At 38.1% G+C, this 22,922-nt stretch overlaps 3 protein-coding genes across 6 annotated transcripts; 2 read left to right on the top strand and 1 right to left on the bottom strand.

Annotated features, from left to right (window-relative positions):
• The first annotated feature begins 3,550 nt into the window (after positions 1 to 3,550).
• Positions 3,551 to 9,403, top strand: LOC146616206 (lysosomal cholesterol signaling protein-like). Its single transcript, XM_085375052.1, has 10 exons — positions 3,551 to 3,621; positions 3,782 to 3,902; positions 4,024 to 4,105; positions 4,361 to 4,451; positions 4,547 to 4,745; positions 7,570 to 7,692; positions 8,176 to 8,271; positions 8,361 to 8,425; positions 8,631 to 8,765; positions 9,205 to 9,403. The coding sequence occupies exons 5-10, from the start codon at positions 4,692 to 4,694 to the stop codon at positions 9,398 to 9,400; spliced, it is 669 nt and encodes a 222-aa protein (XP_085231178.1). The 5' UTR covers positions 3,551 to 3,621; positions 3,782 to 3,902; positions 4,024 to 4,105; positions 4,361 to 4,451; positions 4,547 to 4,691; the 3' UTR covers positions 9,401 to 9,403.
• Positions 9,404 to 10,649: 1,246 nt separating this feature from the next.
• On the bottom strand, positions 10,650 to 13,562 carry scrn3 (secernin 3). 4 transcript variants are annotated; one of them, XM_085374423.1, is made up of 8 exons: positions 13,499 to 13,562; positions 13,174 to 13,341; positions 12,863 to 13,044; positions 12,534 to 12,733; positions 11,619 to 11,831; positions 11,365 to 11,512; positions 11,094 to 11,274; positions 10,650 to 10,978 (listed from the first exon to the last, which is right to left on the bottom strand). In XM_085374423.1, exons 2-8 carry the CDS (start codon positions 13,327 to 13,329, stop codon positions 10,817 to 10,819), a joined length of 1,242 nt encoding a protein of 413 aa, XP_085230549.1. In that variant the 5' UTR covers positions 13,330 to 13,341; positions 13,499 to 13,562; the 3' UTR covers positions 10,650 to 10,816. The 4 variants fall into 4 exon arrangements, with proteins under 4 accessions (XP_085230549.1, XP_085230547.1, XP_085230545.1 ...); XM_085374421.1 differs by having other exon boundaries at positions 11,365 to 11,515; XM_085374419.1 differs by having other exon boundaries at positions 11,365 to 11,527.
• Positions 13,563 to 14,822: 1,260 nt separating this feature from the next.
• cirsr (corepressor of RBPJ and splicing regulator) lies at positions 14,823 to 20,925 on the top strand. The gene is made up of 10 exons (XM_085375152.1): positions 14,823 to 14,968; positions 16,557 to 16,651; positions 16,869 to 16,942; positions 17,085 to 17,098; positions 17,455 to 17,507; positions 17,591 to 17,639; positions 18,272 to 18,392; positions 19,051 to 19,157; positions 19,437 to 19,522; positions 19,867 to 20,925. Exons 1-10 carry the CDS (start codon positions 14,897 to 14,899, stop codon positions 20,576 to 20,578), a joined length of 1,383 nt encoding a protein of 460 aa, XP_085231278.1. The 5' UTR covers positions 14,823 to 14,896; the 3' UTR covers positions 20,579 to 20,925.
• The last annotated feature ends 1,997 nt before the right edge of the window (positions 20,926 to 22,922 follow it).

Here is a 22,922-nt window from a genome sequence, read left to right on the forward strand (position 1 = left end):
GCGAAAACTTAAACCTGCATTTTATAATGTGGCATTTATGAATTTTTCACTCTGATCAATTTTATGAACAATGGTTTTGAATATTACTCAGTTGTTTCATACTAGTTCATTGTACAAGAAGGTTTTGGTTGTTTTTTTGTTTGTTTTTTAAAGGCCTGATTTAAAAAAAAAGAGTCTAGTGTCAAACTGTGGAATCGATTTGTGGTTGCATGTAGATGTGGGCCTCTGTTTTTACAGTAAACAGACATTTCCTTCTGAACAGAACTTAAAAACAAGTTCACCCGAAAATCTGGATTGACGACACCACGTAGAAGTTGTTTTTCCATGTTTCATAAGCTACAGTACCTTATACCTTTTGTGATCCAGGTGCACACTTTTAGCAACTAGTGACCACAAAGGCCGAGTTACATATTTTGGTAAATTGTGGGCTTGAATTCATTGTGCAGTGGAAATGCTCCCAAAATGTTCAGATTGTGTTATGAAAAATGAGACTTTGAGCACTCATATACTTCAAAGGTTTTTACTGTGATTCTATTAGAAACATGGTTTGTTAGAAATGTCTGCAAAGTATAGTCATTGTTTTACATTCAAGTTTATTACAAGGGGCACATCCATTAAAAACACCACACTGAGTATTTAATTCAGTAAATTAGTAAAAGTGGATGTCTTGTCAAATCTAAAATAAAACTTGCTATAAAGGTGAGAACGTTTTAGCCAAGTTATGCTTTTACATTTTGGCAATTCTAAAAAAAAAAAAAAAAAAAACTTTAACAGCCCAATTAATTTAAACATTTTTAGCTTTCATCATTTACTTTCACAGGTTCACAACCGCTGAAGATGAACAGTTTAAATAAAGACCTGGAATACAAAGAAGAACCAAGGAGATCCCTGCTGGTAGCTGGAGTCAAAGAGTGCTTCAAGTGCTTGGGTTGAACTCAAGTACTGCACCTCAGGCAGATCGAAGTTCTGTGAGCACCACAGATGGCACACTTCCTGTGGTCATGAGCATGCCCTGATGCCATATCCACATCCCTCAGGATATTAGTCATTGTCTCTGCAGTGATATGACCTTCTGTAAATAAAACCATAGCATGCATAAACAGTGGTGGTGACCATAAAACCATTGTCCTGATGTTATCTTAGTTTCCCCTCGGTGCAGCTATTCATTAACCAGTACCCTTTTCCTCTCCCAGCTCCTGCAATCGTCCATTGTGGCTGCAGGTGAGAAGATGAAATGCATCCCACCAGCACTTACTTCATTCATAGGCCCTCATTTGTGGATGTTCCCATCTTAATTGTGATGCTACACTGCTTTGAGATGTTACGATATCCACCTATAGAAGAGGAAAATGTGAATAGCCATCAACCAAGTAGCACAGTGTTTTTGTTCTAAAACTCATGATGATACACTGTGTTCATGGGGTTCTCATTTAGTTCTGCACCACTTCAGCTACATTGAATAAATGAATGAGTTTATTGCCATTGTATGTCCAATGTAATTACAATGTCTCTCCTTTAAGAACCGCAAACAACCATTTACATTTGCATATTTACACGATTTAGACACTGAGAGTAAGGTTGTACTGAAGGCATTAACTTAGCCAAAAAGGTTTAATAAACTCAGAAGAACAAATAAATACATTTTTAAAAAGATCCATCCCTTACATGTACTGTAAGCGGGACAGCCAGCGCTCTCTTGTGGCTAAAATGCCCAAGTGCTATATGACATGTTTCATTTATTCTTTGTCCAATTACTTTTGATCTTTCACACTACAAAATGGCTACATCTTGCCCAAAAACTCTGTCAGTCTTTCAATTTAATTTGCTTATTCGGGTGAACAGTCCAGCTATTGTGTTGCAATACCAGCTGAATTCCTGGTGAGCTGATGGAATTTAGAAACAAGGTCTATGGAAATAGTTTCCCTTTGTGACAGTTTATCAACATTACATGTTGGTGCAGCTAAATCTGCTCTGGATTTGCATTTCTGGTTTCAGGTTTCAGTCTTTCTGTGCTTGAATGACGCAGGATATGCTTTTTCATAGTGAAGCTTTTGTTATAGTGAAAATACAGGATGTACCTCTACACTAACTTACTCTGTAAACATTTAATCAACTCAAGTTTTTGGACACAGTGTAAGTTGTGGTAAAAGGATATATGGCAACCTATTTGATCTTTAACTGTTTTTCTTTTTTTCATTTGACGACTTTTAGAGTCTGTAAGAGGTCAAGAATAGTAAAAAATACAATTATTGATGAAGGATTGAATTATTTAAACTTCTTTTGTGATCTGTTGATTATATCATATGAACAAAGCTCTTCTACTCTGTGCTACTTTGAATTGACTTTAAATTGAAACAGTTCATTATCAATACTTTTGTGTCATCTCACAGCTTTTTAGGTTTTTATCATCCTTTGAACTGGTCTCTAACTTCTCCACTGGGAACTAACATTCTGTCGTATTATCACACATATTTACACAAAAGCTGCCTGTGTTTCAGTTTCCGTACCTTCATTCATAGGTAAGTAACTTTTAATCCCAGCAAACACAAAGCTTGTCATTCAGAGCTGTGAGTGTAAACATGCTGTCCCATTATTTATGCAGAGATAGAATTATCCATAATATTATAATTTGTTAGCAAATTTGGTATAACCACTTCTGAGCCCTATATGCTTTAGAAATACTAAGAGCAAAGAAAAGAGTTGGAGAAGCGGTGAAGGGTGAAGGCAACAGTGGTGCCTGTGGTAACCAGAGCACTTGGGTCAATGACTCCCAATTTGGGTGAGTGACTCCAGCATCACTATCCGGCATAGTGCAGTCCTAGGAACAGCAAAGCTAGGGCACACAAGCACTCAGGCCTTTTAAGACCTAATCATCCAATGGTTACGTTTCCAAAAATATCTTTTGTTGTTTTGCTTTCATTTCAGCAGCTAACGATTCACATCCATCCACAGCTAGTTGTTGGGTAATTGTTTATTTGTTTTCATCTGATTTTTATATTTTTATGTTTGTTTGTTTTTATTTTAGCTTGACTAAGGTCTCTGTGAAGACTAAGTCCACTTAATAACTCGCAGGGCTTTCAATCACTTTATTTTCCATATCAAGATCTCATGTTTATCTGATATTATCACCTGGGACAAATAAAGGAAAAGTAAAAAGATAAACACCTGGTTGAACTACCTTGGAAAACGAATCTTAAAAGGTCCTGTTTTCAGCATTTTTAACTACACAGATTTTTTACTGACTTGCAGACTTACTTCCTCATTCTTTGCCTATTAGTAAACCTTTAAAAGAACTTGAAACTCATTTCTGCACTGACATAATATTTGCAGTGATGAAACATAACGTTTTTTTCTTCGCTTTAACTGTTCGCCCACAGTGTTTACTTTTTTGAGTCATGTGTTTCATAGTTCTCAGTAATTTCCCATTTACATTCCTCAGGAAACAAAAAACAACCAACTAACACTGTTGTGTACTATTCTTGCTAAAGTCTGTGGTTAAAATAGTGCATTGTTTACAATCCATGTTTTCTCTCACAGGTGTGGACTATTGCCGTCATGTTTTTAAGTAAAAAAATCAAAAGGCTGCCTCACTTGTTTACAGTTAACCTTTTCTTTGCACAGGTAAGCATGGTATTGCATTCATGAAAAACTAATAGCACCATTAATGTCTAATATGTCTAATGATTAAGTAAATCATATAAATCATATCTATATGAAGGAACTCACCTGTGGGCATTCAAAAATGACTAAGTACCTGTATTTGTTATTTTGTTCTCTGTAGGTTCTGACTTGCATTGGGATGATCTTGTGGAACTTCGTAGTGAAGGAAAATAACTTCATTGGTCAGGTCCTGACTTTCACCTTATTATGTACCTCACTCTACAGCACTTTTATATGGCCAGGTACGCACACTACCATCTACCACAGGAAACCTACATTGAACTAATTCATGTTGGTTCATACTGGTGAGATGTATCTGTAGTGTGACTACAAATTTTGAAATTGATGTTTTGTTGTTTTAAGGTTTGATAGCACTCTCACTTGTGCTCTTGAAGTCTGAGGATCTGAAAGTTTCACCGGGCATGTTGGTCATTGCGGGCTGGGGGTAAGAGGAATGTGCACAGACTGGAAAACACGTCACTTTGGTTTAGACTGACATTCATGATGCAATCAACAATGTAAATGAATGAATATATCATAATATAATGTGATTTTGCATGACACCAACTCACTTAAAATTAAATAGTAAAAAAATGTATATCTGCAACCAAGTGTCATGCACGTTGTTCAGGGTAATCCCATTGACCTGGTTTTTATATTTTAATACTGTGACTGAATTTGAATTTATCTATGGTTGCAGGATTCCAGCTTTAATAACTGCAGTTTTGCTCATTTGTGGGGAAAAAATGTTTGGAGTCATTGATGCAGCTTTCTTCTATGGCAGAGCACAGGTAATAATACCAGGGGAAGTCATTTTCCTGTTTTCTGCCATGAAATTACAGATAATGAAATAAAACCTGTATACAATTTGGATGTTTTCTTTCAGATAATCTGCACCACATTTGTAGTTGCCTTCAGCATATTCCTGGGAGGAGGCTCTCTTGTGTGTCTCAGCAGAGGAAGCTGGGCCCAAAATGTCCAAACTGAAGAGGTGAACTCATTTGACTCTCCAGAAGATCCTTTGATTGAAAATGAACCCGAAAACCAGACCGTGTTTGAGACTGACCCCCCACCAAGAGATCAAGGTGCGTCCTGTCAGGAAACCTTTAACAGACGCTGCTGGCTTCATTAGTCTGAAATCGTCAACAGTTAGGACGTTGTCAGATTAATGGATACTGAATATCTGAGGCACTAAATAAAGACCTTATCTACAGGTCATCTACACTTAAGTTCAACACAGTTCAACTTGTCTGTGGCATTCAACTCATTCCCATCAAAAACAATTTCAGTTAAAGTAGAAATGGTCTTCAGTTACCAAAGGACAATATATACATGCACACAGAATCATTCCTCAGAGGAATGACAGTAAGTTTCAGATTTGTTAAAATTCCATATCACCCACAAAATTACTCGCTTGTACAGGCAAAGAAAGGAATGTGAGAAAAGAACAGATTACATGCAGTGCTTTTGTTTTGACTAAATGCGAGAGTCATGGTCATAGTTCCACTGTAAACAACAGAGGTGGGACCAAGTCATTGTTTTGCAAGTCTCAAGTAAGTCTCAAGTCTTTATCCTCAAGTCTCAAGTCAAGTCTCAAGTAATGTCAGGCAAGTCAGAGTCGAGTCTCAAGTCACTGGTGTAAAAGTCCGAGTCAAGTCACAAGTCTGAAACTTTGAATTTCAAGTCCTTTCGAGTCTTTAAAAAAAAAAAAACGAAAAAATAATGTTGCAGTTATGCTAAATGTAAATATTAGACCATGTAATTTTAAAATCTGTGTTTTTCTCAACACATGACAAAATAGTGAACTTAGAAAATATACACAAATTGTGAAATTGCACCTCTTTAAAATGCAGCTCAATTAAACCTAGCTCCAAGAATAATTTTCACCGACAGTTCTGAGATAAGCTGCATGTTATTCTTGGATGCGGTTGTAGGACCAGCTTTAAAATCGCATGACAAAAATATCATACACATTAAAAAAAAAAACTGTATCACCAACGTAGCCTGGACAACATTTGCTAGTTAGATGAAGTCAGCTATCTCATCTTAGCATATTTATATGCATATTTATAATTATACGGTTCTTGGAGTGAGTGCATACACTCATGAAGTTTAGTAACTTCAGGTCACTGCAACAAGCCCAGGTACAGTTTACCGACGGATGGGTGCAGGACCTTGAAATGCACCGTGTAGAACGAAAGACCATCGTACGTATCATAAGTTTACCAGTCTCACAAATCGTCTTCATAAATACACATTCCTTAACCGTTTATTAATAGGACCTTTGAGCTCAACGGTAATTAATTAGTAGTGGAAATAATTTCTGGTAGCGTTACAGAAATGTAGCAGTGACAACAATATTGTATGCTGTAATCACCGCGCGGATAGGAGGCGGCTGGCTTGACCGCGGCTCACAAATGACGGCTCACTTTACCGCAGTCTGTAATCGCACTGGGCAATTAGTGATACAAAAAACCTGTTTTATCCTGTGAATAAAAGTATATGTTTTTGTCAATGTACCATAATAACAGAAGCGAAACGCAATATTGTGTCAGGACAATTCACTATTTATGCACAATAAATAAAGGAGCATAGCGCGACAATTTCTGTTCAGCGTCAGACTTGCTTGTAACCTATATCACCAATTATGTTAAGAAAAATGACGTATTAACTACTAAAAAACACTGACCTTCGTGTAAATGCTTGGAGCAGACTAACCTGTGAGCTGGAGGGTTCTGGGACGTTATATTTGATCTTTGAATGGCTGCAATCCAGGCCATCCGTCGCGTCTTTGTTACTTCGGAAACATGGCTCGAACAATTTCTCTTCAACGACGTAATCCGATAACAACCGATCTCTTTACCCGTCGGCTTCCCGTGGCTGTCATGCGACCGGCTATTGCAGTTAATAATACAACAGCTTCTTGACATTTTTGTGTTTCTTTTTATCGCTGTTTAACTGATTTTAATTGAAAGCCTGCGTGCGCTAGTACCGCTTGCCACGAGTTCCCAGAATCCTTTGCGGTTCTACCCGTGAATGACGTCACATTTTCAATCTCTATATAATATGCATGTTAAATTTTATATTTGGGGTAAAATATCAAGTCTTTTCAAGTAAACCGGTTCAAGTCCAATTCAAGTCCCAAGTCATTGGTGTAAAAGTCCAAGTCAAGTCACAAGTCTTAGAACATTTTTTCAAGTCAAGTCTAAAGTCATAAAATTAATGACTCGAGTCTGACTCGAGTCCAAGTCATGTGACTCGAGTCCACACCTCTGGTAAACAACAAACTCTAGTATATGTAAACCAGTTCTGCAAGTAATGAGGAGAAACTATTTGAACCGCTTAATAAAAGACTCCATTATTTGATTGAAACACAAGCATTCGTAATTCAGTTTTTACAAGATCCCTCGTACCACTGACTGAAATGCAGCTCCAAACCCGATACCTCCAACATGTTTTACACATGGTTTGTAGACTGTCACAGTTGTACCCCTCTATCTGTTGCATAATTTGACGTACCTCAGCCTTTTCTCCGTGTTTAACTTCCTTCAGAATTACTTCTTTGCCAAGTTGTCTTTTAAGCATAGGCACAACTCTGGGTCATTCCTTCCATTTGGTGCTTTTTTTGTGTTTGACCGATTCATAGTAGAGTGTTAGGTCACAAAACATTTCTCTGAAAATGGCCAGGTACAGGGACTAAAAAAGGAGTGGAAAAAGCAACCGATGTCCAAAGAAAAACTTTGAAAGACCTTCTGAAAGCCTGAAAAACGGAGGCTTGAGACATTTTCACAGTAAAAGTCATAGTATATGTGTAATATTGTATAGTATATACTGTCACTGACCTGCATGCTTTTGTATTTTACAAGGGTTTGTATTTATCTATTTGTGTTCTGCTGCTGCCCCCCTCAGGTCAGTGTGAGAGTGGGTGCGAGTCCACAGACTGCCTCCTTGTCCAAGTGGAGGAGCTCCAACAGGTTGCAGACAGACAAGTGGCCCGTCATGTGTCTGCTTCTGACTGTCAGCCTGCTTGCTGTGAGTAAACAACCACCTTTCAGTTCTACAGTGACATGAAGTCAGCCTTCATCCGCCTGCATTATTATATTTAGTGCATCTTGAACCAAATCAGATACAAATGGCTGAGCTGTGTAATTTCCAACTCCTGTCACTGGAAGACTTTAAGAAACACATTCAGAGACCCCATTAGAAAAGTCATGTGTCTGGCTTTATATTTACTGTTGCATTCAATGTTACATATTTTTATTACTGTATGAAGAAATAGTGTATTAGGGGCATGTAGATTTTTTTTAAGAACTTACATGAAAAAGATACTTGGAATTCCCGCAGATAAAAAAGATGAATTTATGAAAAAAAACCCATTAACATATGTATAGAAAACACTTAAAATGTCTTTTTCTTTTAACGAATGCCCACTCAGCTGGTTCTACAAGCTGGTTCAGTGAACAGCGTTAGTTACCATTTCTAGTTCAAAGGTCTTCTTACATCCGGTTTTCACAGAATTTGTCCAGCTGCGTGTGGCTGCTCTTTAACCACAATCCTGGTAGACTCTACTTGGAGTTGCTCTTCTTTTGTGCTGTGGTCAACTATGGACAGGTTTGTGTTAGAAATATCCTGTTACCTATTCATGACTGTATACTCACACCCACAGCACTAAAGTCATGCTTCTCTTTTCCTGTTGACAGGGACTTCTCTCCTTTGCTCTTTTTGGGCTGGACAAACATTTGATTTTACTGCCAGTTAAGAAGAGGTAAATGGCTTTTATATGAAACTGCCAAATTATTAAGCACATTCAAAAGTTTTTATACAAAGATGCTTTTCTGCATATCTTGGTTGCTCCCTTTCTATCACCTCAAAGTAGTCTGTTCATTCTCCTCTGAACTCTGAGGAGTTTTTACACAGTGTTTTTACAATATATTACGGTGTTCACTGATTTAATTTTGTTCTGTGTTTAGATTATACAGTCTGTGGTATGGAAAACAAGAAGAGCAGCCACAGAGTGATTTATCTGAGGAGATCAGGATGACCTGCACCCAGTTCACCAAATACCACAAGCAGCAGTGTTTTCATGACATCGTTAAAAAGAGAAGGTGAGAGCACATTGTCTTACTGACCACTGCTCTGGGTAAAGACTGATGATAAACATGGTATTTATAGTGTCTTTCTGTTCTAATGGACACTCAACGCACACAAAAAGCCACATTCACCCAATTATACAAGTGCTTTTTAAAATTTCCTAAGCACTTTGTCATGCACACACAGTGGGTTCAGTATTTTGCCCAAGGGTACCTTTACGTGCAGGGATTGAATCACCGCCCTTCCGATTGGTGATCAGCTTGTGCTACCTCCTGTTAATGTCTAGGCAAACCTTTGCTGATGCTCGGTGACTCACAAACCACAATACCTTCAAAACAAAATTATTCCTGATTCAGTCATTTTTCTGTGTGTGGGTTCTGTCTGCTCCTCTGTTTCTTGTGGCTCCTTTTACAGACAACTATCCTTTGGGTGAATTCTTCTTTTCACTTTCAGGTGTGGAAAGAAGACTATGGTGGACTGTTTTCTTGGCTGTGAACTTGTTGAGTGGCTTCTGCAGGTTGGTTTAGCTCAGGACCGTGGCGAGGCTGTACTCTATGGGATGCGATTACAACAGGGTGGTGTGCTCCAACACATCAAGCAGGAATACAGCTTCCAAGATAGTCCGCTGTATTATCGCTTCATGGCATAAGCTGCTTGCATCAAAGAAAAAGGTTTCTTTTAACCTAAAAGAAAATCAAATCAGTTCGAACAGGAAATTCCTGTACAGCAAGAGACTCAACGTACTATTACTAAATTCACCATCGTGGCACAGTGATAGCAACGAGGACCCCTGTCGGCAATGTGAGAAATGTTCAAAGTGCTGCACACTCTCATTCAAAATGTTTGTTGTCTTTACATCCAACATTTCAAGTTCATTTCTGAGACACTGAGTCACGGCTACAATGCTAAAACTTGAACACGAGCCATAAATAAATTATTTTAATCTAAATCCCAAAAAGTTCATTCTCATTATCAAGAAACTGACCTCACAGCCATGTTTGTCACATGTTTGCCAGTGGTGCCAGTGCAAATGTACTGTTTATGTTGGGGAAACCTGCCGTCAGCAGACACTGAAGAAGTCATTTGTATGAGTGACGAAACGTTTCTCCCACTGAAAACACAACGTCCAGATGACTTGGTATTCAAAGTGTGTCAGTGTATACTGTATGTGTCACACTGGATAAAAGGGGAATTCTAAATTTCAAGGAATGAACCTTTCAAAAGTTTAATGTTTTTGTTTTTACACCATAGATTTGATTTGACTTTGTTTCATGCCATTCTGTGAGTGATGAAGCACACAGAGGTGTATGTCCAAAAAGTCGCTCCTCTACTTAATCCTTTTCAATCCTAATTTCTACAAAGACACTTTTACATGTTTTGTTAGTTTTTTACTAAAAATCACTCACCAAATGAATAAAGGGGACAAATGATGTTATTTGATGTTATTTCTTTGGAAACCTTCACTGGATATTATTTATGAAGTTTTAACCAGAACTATAATTGTTAACATAGCAACTGCTGGCCAGTTTGATTAAAAAATGTCATTTTTCAGTCATCATATTGAAACATAATGTGGTAGCAATATACAATGAAAATGTATATCTTCTGAGCGTGATGGGAAAACACTTTTAGGAACAGCTGCAGATCTTCTTTTCTCTCAAGGTAACAAAATATATAAGGCGCATTTTCTGTGGCAAAATTTTGTTTTATTAAACCAAATTTTAATAAAATGCATGCAATTCAAAAATGCATCATCACACTTTGGCTGTATATTCATAACGTGTTTAAAAACAAACTTTTATTACAAAAGATTTCATTCTTGCATTATGTAATGCATTTGTTATGGAACATTTCTCATCAATGATTCATTAAATAAGAGTCAAGACTTTAATGTCATGGGATTTAAGAACATTACACTCTCTTCAACTTTCTAAGCAATAGTTCTGAACAGTATCCTGTTGTTTTGCAGGTTTATTGCACAAGCATTTTTGTACTTGATTAAAACGTAAAAAGCAGAATGCCTTCTGCTAGTGTCAAAGTGTGGAACTACGTTGTGGCTCTGGCCTCATTTTTGGCTGTAAACAGAAAGCTCCCTCTGGATAGAACTTGAAAACAAGTTCACCAGAAAATCTGGGCTCTCAACACCATGTAAAAGATGTTCCTCCATCTCTTTTATCATCTCCTTCTCCAGCTGCCTCATACCTTCTGTGATCTTCCTTCCTCTGTCCTACAGAGAAAGGAAAAAACACAAGTTGCACACGTTCAGAAAAAAGGCCCACACAAGACAAAATAATAATAATTTTACATAAATCGCAGGCTTGAATTGAATTAAACTGTAAAACCTTGTGGGACTCAATGATGGCAGCCACCAGTTCATGTTTGACAAACAACTCGTGCTTGCGGTCAGGCTTGCTCTGGAAGCGGGGTTTCTTCTTCACAGGGTCATCTAGGCCGTAACTCGGGGAAGACGTCTCCTTTAACAGGTGAAGGTTTTTCACGAAAATGAACGGTTTGAATACAGACCTGTTGTTACAAAAGAAGAACCCAGCAGATCATCAGTAGAAATGCATTGGAAGAGTGCTTTAAGCGCTAAAATAACATTAAGTACTATACCTTTCAGGATCTGGAGTTGCTGTAAAATAGTGAACCCCTGGCAGATCGGGATCCGTGGGTATCACAGAGACCATACTTCCTGTGGTCATGAACATGCCTTCCATGTTGATGCCACTATCTTTATCCCTCAGGATATCCATCATTGTCTCTGCTGTGATATGACCTTCAGTAAATAAAATCACACCAGTGGTGCAGATTATGTAACCTTTGTCCTCCTGTGACCCCAATTTTTCTGAGTGTGTTCATTGACTAACCGTTGCTCTTTTCCAACAACTTCTTCCCCTCACAGTATCGGCTCCCAGAGGCTTCTATTCTGGCTGTAGTCATAAAGGAGTAGACCGTGGCAAAGTTGAACTCAGTCTTCCCATCCCACCAGCCCTTACTTTGGGCATACGCCCTCATTTCAGGATGCTCCTTGTCTATCTTAATGGTGATGCCATACTGGTTTGAGATGTTGCGATATCCACCTGTAGAAGAGGAAAACATGAGCAGTCACTAAAATTAAATCTATTTTACTCTAACTTTCCTTTACTGAGGTAAAAAAAAAACAAACAAAAACAAACAAAAACAACAACAACCGTCCTTTAAATGTTAGAAAGTATTCTGAATAGGACAGCCAGCACTCTCTGGTGGTCAGAATGTGTAAGTACATCTAGGACAGGTTTTGGTCTTGTTAAATCTCAAACACACCTCTTTCTTTCCAGATATACTGAAATTAAAAGCTGAGACTTTGCCCTTTAATGTAGTAACCACTATTTTATTCCAAAGGACATAAATGTGTGTAATTTTTGTATTTGTTCTAATGCCACGTATAGACTAATGTATCTAATCTACTTAAATTATCAGTGTAAATATCCAACTAATGTGCATTTTGTTATGAGGCTCACCTCTTGAGTCCTGCAAAATTTGCAGACTGCAGAGTAGTGAGCGATTCAGTCCTTTTGTGCTTTTTATGCCTTTTAATACCCATAAATGTGCACACACTGAAAATATTTATTCATCTTCTCTTCTGAATTTAACAGCTCCCATCCATTATTCTTTTTACTACTACTTATCACAAACATTATATAAAAGTTACTGGTCTATTTAGGATGTCTACTTTCCCAGAGTATTCCCTGAATTGGCCAAAGAAGTCTTATGTTCAGAGTGAACTTTTTCTTTCCAATTACCTTCGACTCTTTCTGCTGCCCAGTACTTTCCTGACGTTTCCAGGAGCCATGCTTCCTTCCTGTCTGAGATGAGGAAGCTGTTGTGGTAGGTGAAGCTACTTTCATCCTCCATGCACGATCCTCCCTGACCGTACTTCTCCAGCAGCTCGGTGATAACGGTCACTGCGTTCTCAGCTGTATCAGCTCTCTCAAGTCCAAGCCTGTGAAATTGACAAACAAAATTTTAAACGGAGACCATGCCATTACATTTTCTTTTGCACATCAGGATACATTAAGCTAAGTATATAGATACTTTAAAAAGCAGACAACTTCTATACAGGCGGGTTTACCTGACGAGATCCATGCCGAGGAGAGCCTCCTCGCCATCTGCACTCTGTCGGCCCCACACTGCTTCATTTCCAATGCACACTTGATGCTCATTTGCACCCATCTCTGCCCCCCACAGCCATGCTGGTCTGCTCAATACAACTGCATAAGTGTGGGCGACCTGCTCAATCTCTATATATGTGCACTTTTCACAAAAAGAAGAACACACAAGGGCAAAAGGTATTAATGGTTATCAGCTGGGACGCTCCGCAAGGAGTAGCACTGTGGTAGACTGAAGGTTGGAGGGCAATGATATGGTCTCTTTATTACCTACCTCAACCTTCTCCCCTGCAGCATAGTCTGTGGCAGGAAAATACACAACCTCCTGGACTTCATCGCAAGGCCTGTCAGAGTTTTTCCCAAAAATGATGCGCTGTCCCTCAGTGGATGGGGGCAGAGCCACAAAGGTGTCACACGAAGATGGGCGCATATTAATCCCAAACTATCTAAAAGAAAGGTCTTAGTTATCCAAGACAGTTTTCACTGGTGCTCAGATTTAGCAGATGTAGTAAACCGTAAACACACAAAGTCACTTGTAAGCCCTGTAATGTTAATATACTGTTGACGTATAGCGCTGAATAGCACATAAGCAGACTTACCCAGCGTTGTTACCATCAGTTTCTATTCTCGTGCGTTTCTTTCGTCTGTCAAAGTTCACAAACGCGGAAACAGTGCAGTCACGTGACCGAGATGAAGTCAGTTTCGTTTTCGTAGTTAAAAGAATTGCGCACAACTGTTGCTGTCAGTTTTATTCTTATGTACGTTTCACTTCACTTTATCAAAAGAGATAAAAACATAAGAAACTAGTGTTCCAGTTTCTCAAGGGGATTAAAAAACGTTAACAGAGAGAGAGTTATTGTGTTTAGGCCTGTGAGAATAAAACGGTTTTAAGTTTTCTTTTGAATTCAGACACTTTTCTTATTGAACTCAGGTCAGCAGGCACATGTTTCAGGACCACAGATCTGCACCTGAAGACCCGAGAAGTCTAGTTGGATTAAAAGCACTGAACAAGTCATTGGTCCTAATGTACTGGGTGGCCAAACCATTGAGAGTTTTTCTTAATTAATTAGTAATTTAAATATGGCCTGTATTTATATAGCGCTTTACTAGTCCCTAAGGACCCCAAAGCGCTTTACATATCCAGTCATCCACCCATTCACACACACATTCACACACTGGTGATGGCAAGCTACATTGTAGCCACAGCCACCCTGGGGCGCACTGACAGAGGCGAGGCTGCCGGACACTGGCGCCACCAGGCCCTCTGACCACCACCAGTAGGCAAGTGTTTTGCCCAAGGACACAACGACCGAGACTGTCCAAGCCGGGGCTCGAACCGGCAACCTTCCGATTACAAGGCGAACTCCTAACTCTTGAGCCACGATCGCGCCGAAATAGTATTTTCACATTCCCGTGTAAGGACTATGACTGCTGCTTTCTGAGCAAGATGAAATCATTCTTCTAATGATTCTACAAACAACAACAACAACAAAAACAGCATTGCAGTAATCTAACTTGCTTGATATGAACGCATGGACCAAAGGCAGTTTCAGATAAGAATGTAACTTTTGATGTATTTTTCTAGCGATAGAAATAAATTCTGGTGACCTTACTAATATAATTAGCAAATTTGAGGTCACTGACAAATACGTCGAATGTCAAAGAATAGTACGAAACCCATAATGTATTTTTTATTTGTGTTTTTATACATAAAACTGCACACGCACAACTGCAGAGCTGCCTTTATTTCAGTCTCCATCTTTACAATTGACGGTCATTTACATTTTCCAAATACTGTGGCTGCAGTTTAGGCAACACTGTGTCACGTGATTTTTGCCATCCCACAGACCAATCAATCTGCGTGCCTGAATACGTCACGTGACACCAATACAAAACCATCTTCGTGACAGCGGTTTTGTTTACATGCCGAGGAAGCTACGCTACTACCTGCGTTAGCTAAACGTTTTTCACTCAGCTAACGCTATTGGCGCGCCACCATGGGGAAGTCGTTTGCTAATTTTATGTGTAAGAAGGATTTTCATCCTGCATCGAAGTCAAATATCAAAAAGGTAACTGCTTGATAACTGTTGACGCTGCTGAAACTACTGAACGCAAGCTTAGCTTCCTAGCTACTGCTACTAGCCTAGCTCGCTACGTCTGAAAAGCTTACACTATGCTGACTGCCTTATTAGCTGACTGTTAATTGTTGACTTCAGTGAGTAATTTTATTTAGTCTGTTTTATGTGAACCATAAGGTTGGATAAACCAACAAAGTTAGCTGGTAGAGATGTTTTATAAAGCTAGGAAGAGTGAGTGCTTTAGCTTCCCTGCGATCTTTAGCGACAGAGTGAACATTAATACTCTGAACTTTTTAATATAGCTCACAGTCACATGCTGCTCATTTGAAGTCTGGCCAGATGTGACCATTTATTTACTTTTATGTTGTTTCTTTTCATATTTGCTTACTGTTGGATGTACTTTTGACTACTTGATTCAATGTGAGTGTTTGAAAGTTATAGTATTGGCATCCATAGTGTATAGGGTGGGTTTGATTGTGCACCTCTGATGCAGTAGTTTAACAGCCAAAATGGTTACTTTGAGATCCTAAAGATACTATCACAGAGGGCAGATTGGTATTTAGTGTTTTATTCTTTTTTTAAGTGTTTAAAAGCAATCAAAATTGTTGCTCATCCAACTTCTTTAAGCAAACTAACCACTTCGTGATATTAAAAAAATCGTCTTTAGTTTAATATGGATTGAAGAGTTGGTAGTAGGTATATGAATATGATTTGCCTTTAAAACTTTCAATTCAATTCTGTTTTATTTATATAGCGCCACACACAACAGTGGCCTCAAGGCACTTTATACTGTAAGGTACAGACGCTATAATATTCCAAAGAAAACGCCAACAATCATATGACCCCCAAGAGCAACCGCGTTGGTAACAGTGGGAAGTAAAAACTCCCTTTAAACAGGAAGAAATCGCCAGTAGAAGCAGGCTCAGAGGGGCTGCCGTGACCGGTTGGAGGTGAAGGGCAAATTTTATTTTTGCTGCTGTAACTTTGCACTGTCCACTTTCTGCTGTGACACAACAAATTCCCCACGAGTAGGACTAAAAAAGGTTTACCTTATGGCTTCTCTTATGTCTCTCTTATGGTCCAAAGTTTGGACATTTATAATGATTGTTGTAAAATGTAATCATCAATATATCAAATACTGAAAAATTTCTTGAAAATTCCTGAAACTTTCACTAACCGTTCTTACCACAAAGAGGGGAAAGTAAATCAGGATCTGTATTTTGAGATAGATACATCAAAAACATCTGATATTTGGCTACTTAAAATTCAAAAAACAAATAAATAAAGCAGTCCTGTATAGTATCAATTGAGTACATACAAAAACAGTGATTCACATTGCAAAAGACAGCTGGTGATGAGTTTTGAATGGTATATAGTTGTATTTCACAATAATAAAACAAATATAATACTTTTTTAAATGGAAGTCTTTGTCACAAAAATAAAGAAGAAATGGAAAAAAATATGACAAGTAGTACAACTAAATGAAAATATCAGCAAATAGTCTAATCCAAATAGAACAACATTCTGGTGTTTCCAGATCGCCCACAATGACTTTTCTCTTTCTTTCTTTCTGTTGTAGGTATGGATAGCAGAACAGAAGCTGACCTTCGAGAAGACGAAGCAAGAAGACCTAATGCAGGCATATCTGAAAGAGCAAGACACTTACAACAACAGGTTAGATAAATACCCAGGAAGATACCTGAAAGAACACGTACAACGCACGTTTTTGTACACTTATAATTGAATATTGAATATTTTACTCAGTAAACTGAAAACTTTTCTTTTGCAAGAGCAAAATCTACAGTAGACATTGTCTTACAACATCCTCCAACTTCTTATTTGTAAATGTTGATAAATACTGTTTAAATAATAATTGCTTTTTTACCTAAAGGTTGTTGATGGGTGATGATCGTGTTAAAAATGGCCTGAATTTCATGTATGAGGCTCCACCCGGAGCATCCAAAGGTAGGTTGTATTTTATGAAACAACTGTAATGTGTAATAAAGATCTCAATTCTGAAAATGTGGTTGTTAAGAAAAAAACATTCCTTTAATGTAAATGCTTGTTCCTTTTTATTTTCTCCTCATAACTGTCTTCTGTCCTGAAGAGGAAAAGAAAGAGGTAAAGTAAAATTTTACTGTCATCATTGTTTCAGACCAGGTGTGGTGAAATTAAGTGAACACAAATGTGTTGTTGTCTGTAACTCACAGACCTAAATTAGAAATAATTATTTTAAAAAAACACCTTATGGTTAAACATCATAAACTGTGTTTTCAGGAAAAAAAAATCTTATGAATGCATTGCAAACTATATGGTCCCGGTGACCCTAAAACTATAAATATAAACTAATGCTTTTACCTTTATATTCAGTTACTTGTATGTGCATGATGGTTTGACAGCAAACAACTTATATAGGTTCATTCATTTATAATAAGAAAAGTTACTATAATTTGTAATGAAAGACTTCTGACTTTCAGGAGGGGGAGGAAGAGTACAAATTTGAGTGGCAGAAAGGAGCTCCTAGAGAGAAGTAAGTGGTTGATTTTCATACACAATGAAGTTTTCTGCATTGCTGCCAGAATTTGCATTACTTTTTAAATTGTATCTTTTTAGGTATGCAAAGGATGACATGAATATTAGAGATCAGCCCTTTGGAATCCAGGTGTGTAATGAGTTCTATTTATTTAAATTTATATTGCACAAATAATCCCCCAGCCTGGCAGTTAATGTGTAAAGCTGCTTTCACACATGAACTTGGGAGAATTTCAGGAGCGTCAGGTCGGGATGTTTTCCACAGTTGCCCTTTCTCACATGTAGCGCACAGCAGGAAACGGTCTGCTTTAGACACGTTTGCACTACTGGAAATAAACAGTGTGGTTTAGGTGAAGAAGCTGCATGGGTAGAGCGTGCAGGAGGTAGGACATAGGACAACCACTTTTCACATGTGCCTGTGTCGGGCAAGTCCTTGAAAAGTTCAGGGCTGCAGTTTATATGTGGAAAATGGCTTAAGAGTCATGTTAAGCAAGTGACAAAAGAAACTATGTTAAATTTATGCATTCAAATCCTACAAATGAACCTTTTAGAAAAATCCCTCTGTAGCCTATGACTACAGAGTCAGCTGTAGACAGTTATTTGTTTTTGTTTTTTAGAGGATCAGAAGCTAAAGAGAAAATGGCAAACACAGTCTTATGTAATGCTCTGTGAATTATAGTGTATTTTTCTTATTATTAAAGGGTTGCATGTGCCTCCAGTGTTCAGCCAATTCTAATTTTTGTTATTGCCCAACTTTCCAAGGTGCGCAACGTGAGATGCATCAAATGTCACAAATGGGGCCACGTGAACACGGACAGAGAGTGTCCTCTGTTCGGACTGTCAGGTATCAATGCCAGCTCTATGACCTCAGAGGATGGCGCAGGTAAATACATTTTTTTTGTTTGTTTGTTTTTTAATCTTTTAAATGAGAAATTCTGTGTTAACGCTGCTTTGACATCTATATAAAGACACCACTATTATTGTTGGGTACAGTTTTTTATTTTATGGCAGGATAATCAATAATGAGTTTAGCTGTAGTGCACATATACAGAATCTTTTTGCAGTGGAAAAACTCAAATAATTATTACTACAAAAGAATAAAGCGCCAGAAAATTTGCGAGCACTGGGAAGCTTTGCCTGTCACACGATTCGCAGCAGGTACACCGACTGTATCGTCCCTCTCTGGCTTCTGCTGGAGCTCCCGGCCTTGAGCTGATTCTGACTTGTGCAATCAGCCAGTTGAGTAGTAAAGTAATAATGTTTACCCTGGGAGAGTCCAGTCAGTGGTGTTGATGGTGGAGTGCTGTATTGGTCCCCCTCCTGTGCCGGGAGAAAAAATGTAATTATTGTGTATTCTGATTCCCTTAACTGCTGCTTTGGCAGAGAATGATATTGTATGATTTGCTCAGCCGGAAGTGGAGTGAGTTGATTTGATGTCCCATTCTGTTAACAAAGCCGCCTCTGAAATTCCCACTGTGGAGATAGTGGATGGTATGGCTCTGACATCAATGGGACTCTGAGGCTGTGATTTGTGCCAACAGGTCCGTCGATGCACCCCTCGGAGTTAATGGCGGAGATGCGAAACAGTGGGTTTGCTCTGAAAAAATCTGTCCTTGGTAGGAATTCAACTGTTTGCGATCCATTGCAGGTAATTGTGTCTCACACTGTCATCTCCGTGCACACAGGACAATATACGAACACACGCGTACTGTAAACTATACCCTTGAACGGGAGAGAGAATAACTAACTACAGATGCGGTTTGTCTTTTGATCGAATAGATTTGTAGAAAAGTGTAAAATAAAAAGTCAGATAAGTAGATTTAATAAAGAAGTGTTGTCACTGTCAAAGCCGATCAATGTAGATTTATTGTCAGGGCTTATATTTATTCGTAAATTGTAATGTTATGTGTGCTTTGTGATATTCCAGGATTATGTGGCCAGTGAGGAAGAGGAAGACCCCGAAGTGGAATTCCTGAAATCTTTAACAACCAAGCAAAAACAGAAACTCCTCAGGTGAAAAACCTTCACACATGATCACTTTTATTTCATTAATATTTAAATAAAATGTAAATATTTAGACAAAATTTAAAACATGGTGTGATATGTTTTAGTGTCTATAGCTATTGTAGGCCCAGTTTTCCTATTATGTTTATATTACATTTAGTTTTTTGTCTTGTATCTTAATGCATTTTTTAAATAATGCAATCACTACATTTTCCGTTTCTGGTGAAGTGTTTAACTCCAATCTCTGCAAACTTTGTGCCTAATCAGAATTTATTATGCACAAATTAAATGTCCGCTGCGTCACTGAAGAATTTTAATTGAATGCTTGTTTTCCTTTATTTTTTGTTTTGCAGAAAACTGGATCGGCTAGAAAAGCAGAAGGCAAAGAAAAAGAAGAGCAAAAAACAGAAGAAGAAGAGCAAAAGAAAACACAAGAAAAAGCATGAAAGCAGCGACAGCTCGAGTGACTCCTCCAGTGGCAGCAGCAGTGATGATAGTGGCTCAGATTCAGACAGTCATAGCAAGTCCAAGAGCCAGAAGAGAAAGAAGAACAAGAAAAAAGATTCCTGTCGGGATAACAGCTCTGAGTGTGAGCGACAAGTCAAGAGTCAGAGAAAGGCCTCTTCTCACAGGAGCAGGTCACCGAGCCCTCGCACTGGACAGAAGCAGACTAAAGAGGAGTCTGGAGATTATAGACAAACAAGGATAGAGAGGGGAAGGAGCAGGAGTCGGAATCGCAGCCCCAAGAACGCGATCACGCTGGAAGGAGGTCAAGAGAGAAAGAGGCACAACAGCAGGGACAGGCAGAGACCTAGCAGCTCCAAGTCTGGCTTGGACAGAAGTAGAAGCCACGAGAGAGCTAGGGAGGACGAAGGTAAAGACAGACGTCACAGTAGAGATGGTGAGAGGAACAGAAGTAGCACAGAAGGAAGGAAAGGCAGAACAGCAGATGGGAGGAGCAGAAGCAGAGAAAGGAGAAGAGAAAGGGAGGGCAGAGGAAGAAGCAGGAGTAAGAGTAGGGAGAGAAGAGACAGAAGTGGGGACAGAACAAATAGAAGACACTGACCTCCTTTCTTTAAGCTTGTTTTTCCTGCATATAGAACTAAAGGAAAAAGGAAAATCTCATGCATGTCTCTTGCACTATCTATTAAGTAGTAATTTTTGTTATGCATGTAGGGTCCCTTTATTTAAATAGAAGAAATTGTGTGTTGATCTCCGTTTCTTCCAGCAGAGGGAAGCAGTCAACAGAAAATATCTAGATGCATGTCAGTGCACACTGATGCTGTTTTGTACTGTATGAAAGGGTCTAAATGAATTGGTTACCATTAAAAGCAATTTGCATCTGATCCATTGATGGGAAAATGTTGGACTCCTTTTCAGGGTCACTACCAAAAAAATAAAAAATAATAAAATTCATCTGATGCAATTTTTAAATCTTACTTTTTGATTGTGTTTGTGAAAATTGTTTAGATTTTTTTTTTTTTTTTTTTTTTTTGTTAAAAGCAGGACTGTTATTTTCTGATTAAATCTTTAAATCAATTAGTTTATGGAGTTATTTATCGCGATGTTTAAGTTTAATGTCAAATTTCATGAAAGTGAAGACGTGGACTGATGAGCCGTCAGTCTTTATACCCGTGTGTTTTTGTGCTCTGGACACCTCATAGAAATTTCATACACTTTTTTTTTTTTTTAAATCCCCAAATTATTATTATTATTATTTTATTTTTTTTAGTAATGGGCACAAAATTTTAAGACCAGTTTCCCCGAATTTTAATGGCCTTTAAAGTGCGTTATCCCTGAATCTCTGTAAAACGCTCGTTGGGTTTTTTCCGGGCGTTAAATGAAAATAGACAAAGAATAATTTGTGTACAAATAGCCAGCGAGCATAGTAACACCCAGTTATAAGGCATGCAGTAGATGTGTATAAATTAAGGCAGTTACAATTGCAGTTATTTCATTGGCTACTTTTACATGAGACATTTACATTAAATATAACCTGTAGAGTTTTAAATAATTTTTGTAGCGATTTTTCTTTGACATTTAGACTTACAAATTGCAGATTTTGCAAACTGTTTTGATGTCGATAAAAATGACACATTTTGCCTCCCCCCCAAAATAATAATAATAAAAATATGGAGGAAAAAACAGTTGCTGAACGTGTCGACAAAATATTAAATTTCAGCGTTATTATTTAGGCTGTTTATATATTTTTTGATTAAATTCAGATTGGAAATGTAGTAATTTGATAGTTTTCACTTTCTGCCCGTTTCCTTGAAGCCGCTGCTACACAAAAGGAAATGAAAATAATTTCCCTCCTATTGCCTTCTGGTCAATTTAACATCCTCCTTAAAAAGAAAAGGGAAAAAAAGAGGGTGTCTGGATGAGATGCTTTTCCGTGACGTATTCCTAGTCCTGGATTCATGCTGTAATTATTCCCCGGCCTTTTCTTTGAGAGTCGGACGCTGCACTGGGTAAGCACAAAGAAGTCAGAGAGCATCCTTGAACCCTTTCAGTGCGGGGCCACTGATATTCAAATAACATGCAGCTACCGTTTGACTGCGCCGTGTAAAGAGCATTTTAAAATTCAACATTTGCATGTGACTCTTTGCCCCCCGTCTTTTTCTGAAGTTTAAAAAACTGTTCCCATATAACGTGTTTCTGGCAAAGAGAAAGAAGCCACATCCTTATTCTCAGTCCATCGATTGCTATGCAAATGAAAGCAGTTAATTTGGACAATTAGAATAAATATTCGGGGACCTTTGTCAGCGAACCCCCTTGGAAACCCCTCGATAAAGTGAAACCGAACAAAAGATGTCTCGGAGATTAATTAGATATTTGATAAGACACGAATCCCTAATCGCAAATACAAGACACATGGGGCTGCGATGTGCTCCAAGTCATAATTAATACCATTTAACAAGATTTTCATTTGGGCATGAAATGTCTTTTCCGGGGCATTAAACATTGATTTATTCCATAGAGGAAATAGTTAAAGTCGACGTATTGTAGGTGATTTTAAGAAGGAAAAGAAAGCCTGTGATGAGCTGTCACACTTTAAAAAAGTAAAAAAATAAAAAATATATATTTTTAGATTTAAACCTAATAAATAAACAAAAAATATATAAACTCTACATCACACACTTAAAGCCTTTTTTAAGATGTTTTAATTACGATAAAATGAAAGCCTTATACGTGTGACTTTATACAGGTAAACATTTATATATAGATAAATTTTTTTAGCAAAGAAATAAAATGGTTAACCAAAGTTTAAAAAGCCGTTTACATACATATCCACAAAGTGCGTCGAAAGTAAACTCCCTGATTTCCAGGATACCAACACGAATAAAACAATCATAGCCTAACATTTACATGAAAATAACACATAGTTTAGTCGTCAATATACAAGGTG

Source organism: Diplotaxodon limnothrissa, linkage group LG16 (assembly GCF_057381915.1).
Source record: "Diplotaxodon limnothrissa isolate DT_005_m linkage group LG16, D_limnothrissa_male_GT1.1, whole genome shotgun sequence".
Lineage (NCBI taxonomy): Eukaryota > Metazoa > Chordata > Actinopteri > Cichliformes > Cichlidae > Diplotaxodon > Diplotaxodon limnothrissa.

Excerpts from the sequence above, each read along its gene's own strand:
- LOC146616206 (XM_085375052.1), top strand. The coding sequence starts at position 4,692 with ATGAACCCGAAAACCAGACCGTGTTTGAGACTGACCCCCCACCAAGAG. Across the intron at positions 8,272-8,360 it reads CTGTGGTCAACTATGGACAG|GGACTTCTCTCCTTTGCTCT; the intron begins GTTTGTGTTAGA and ends TCCTGTTGACAG. Across the intron at positions 8,766-9,204 it reads GACATCGTTAAAAAGAGAAG|GTGTGGAAAGAAGACTATGG; the intron begins GTGAGAGCACAT and ends TTTCACTTTCAG.
- scrn3 (XM_085374419.1), bottom strand. The coding sequence starts at position 13,329 with ATGCGCCCATCTTCGTGTGACACCTTTGTGGCTCTGCCCCCATCCACT. Across the intron at positions 11,528-11,618 it reads GTTGTTGGAAAAGAGCAACG|GTCATATCACAGCAGAGACA; the intron begins GTTAGTCAATGA and ends TATTTACTGAAG. Across the intron at positions 10,979-11,093 it reads CCATCATTGAGTCCCACAAG|GACAGAGGAAGGAAGATCAC; the intron begins GTTTTACAGTTT and ends CTTTCTCTGTAG.
- cirsr (XM_085375152.1), top strand. The coding sequence starts at position 14,897 with ATGGGGAAGTCGTTTGCTAATTTTATGTGTAAGAAGGATTTTCATCCT. Across the intron at positions 16,652-16,868 it reads CAAGACACTTACAACAACAG|GTTGTTGATGGGTGATGATC; the intron begins GTTAGATAAATA and ends TTTTACCTAAAG. Across the intron at positions 19,523-19,866 it reads CAAAAACAGAAACTCCTCAG|AAAACTGGATCGGCTAGAAA; the intron begins GTGAAAAACCTT and ends TTTGTTTTGCAG.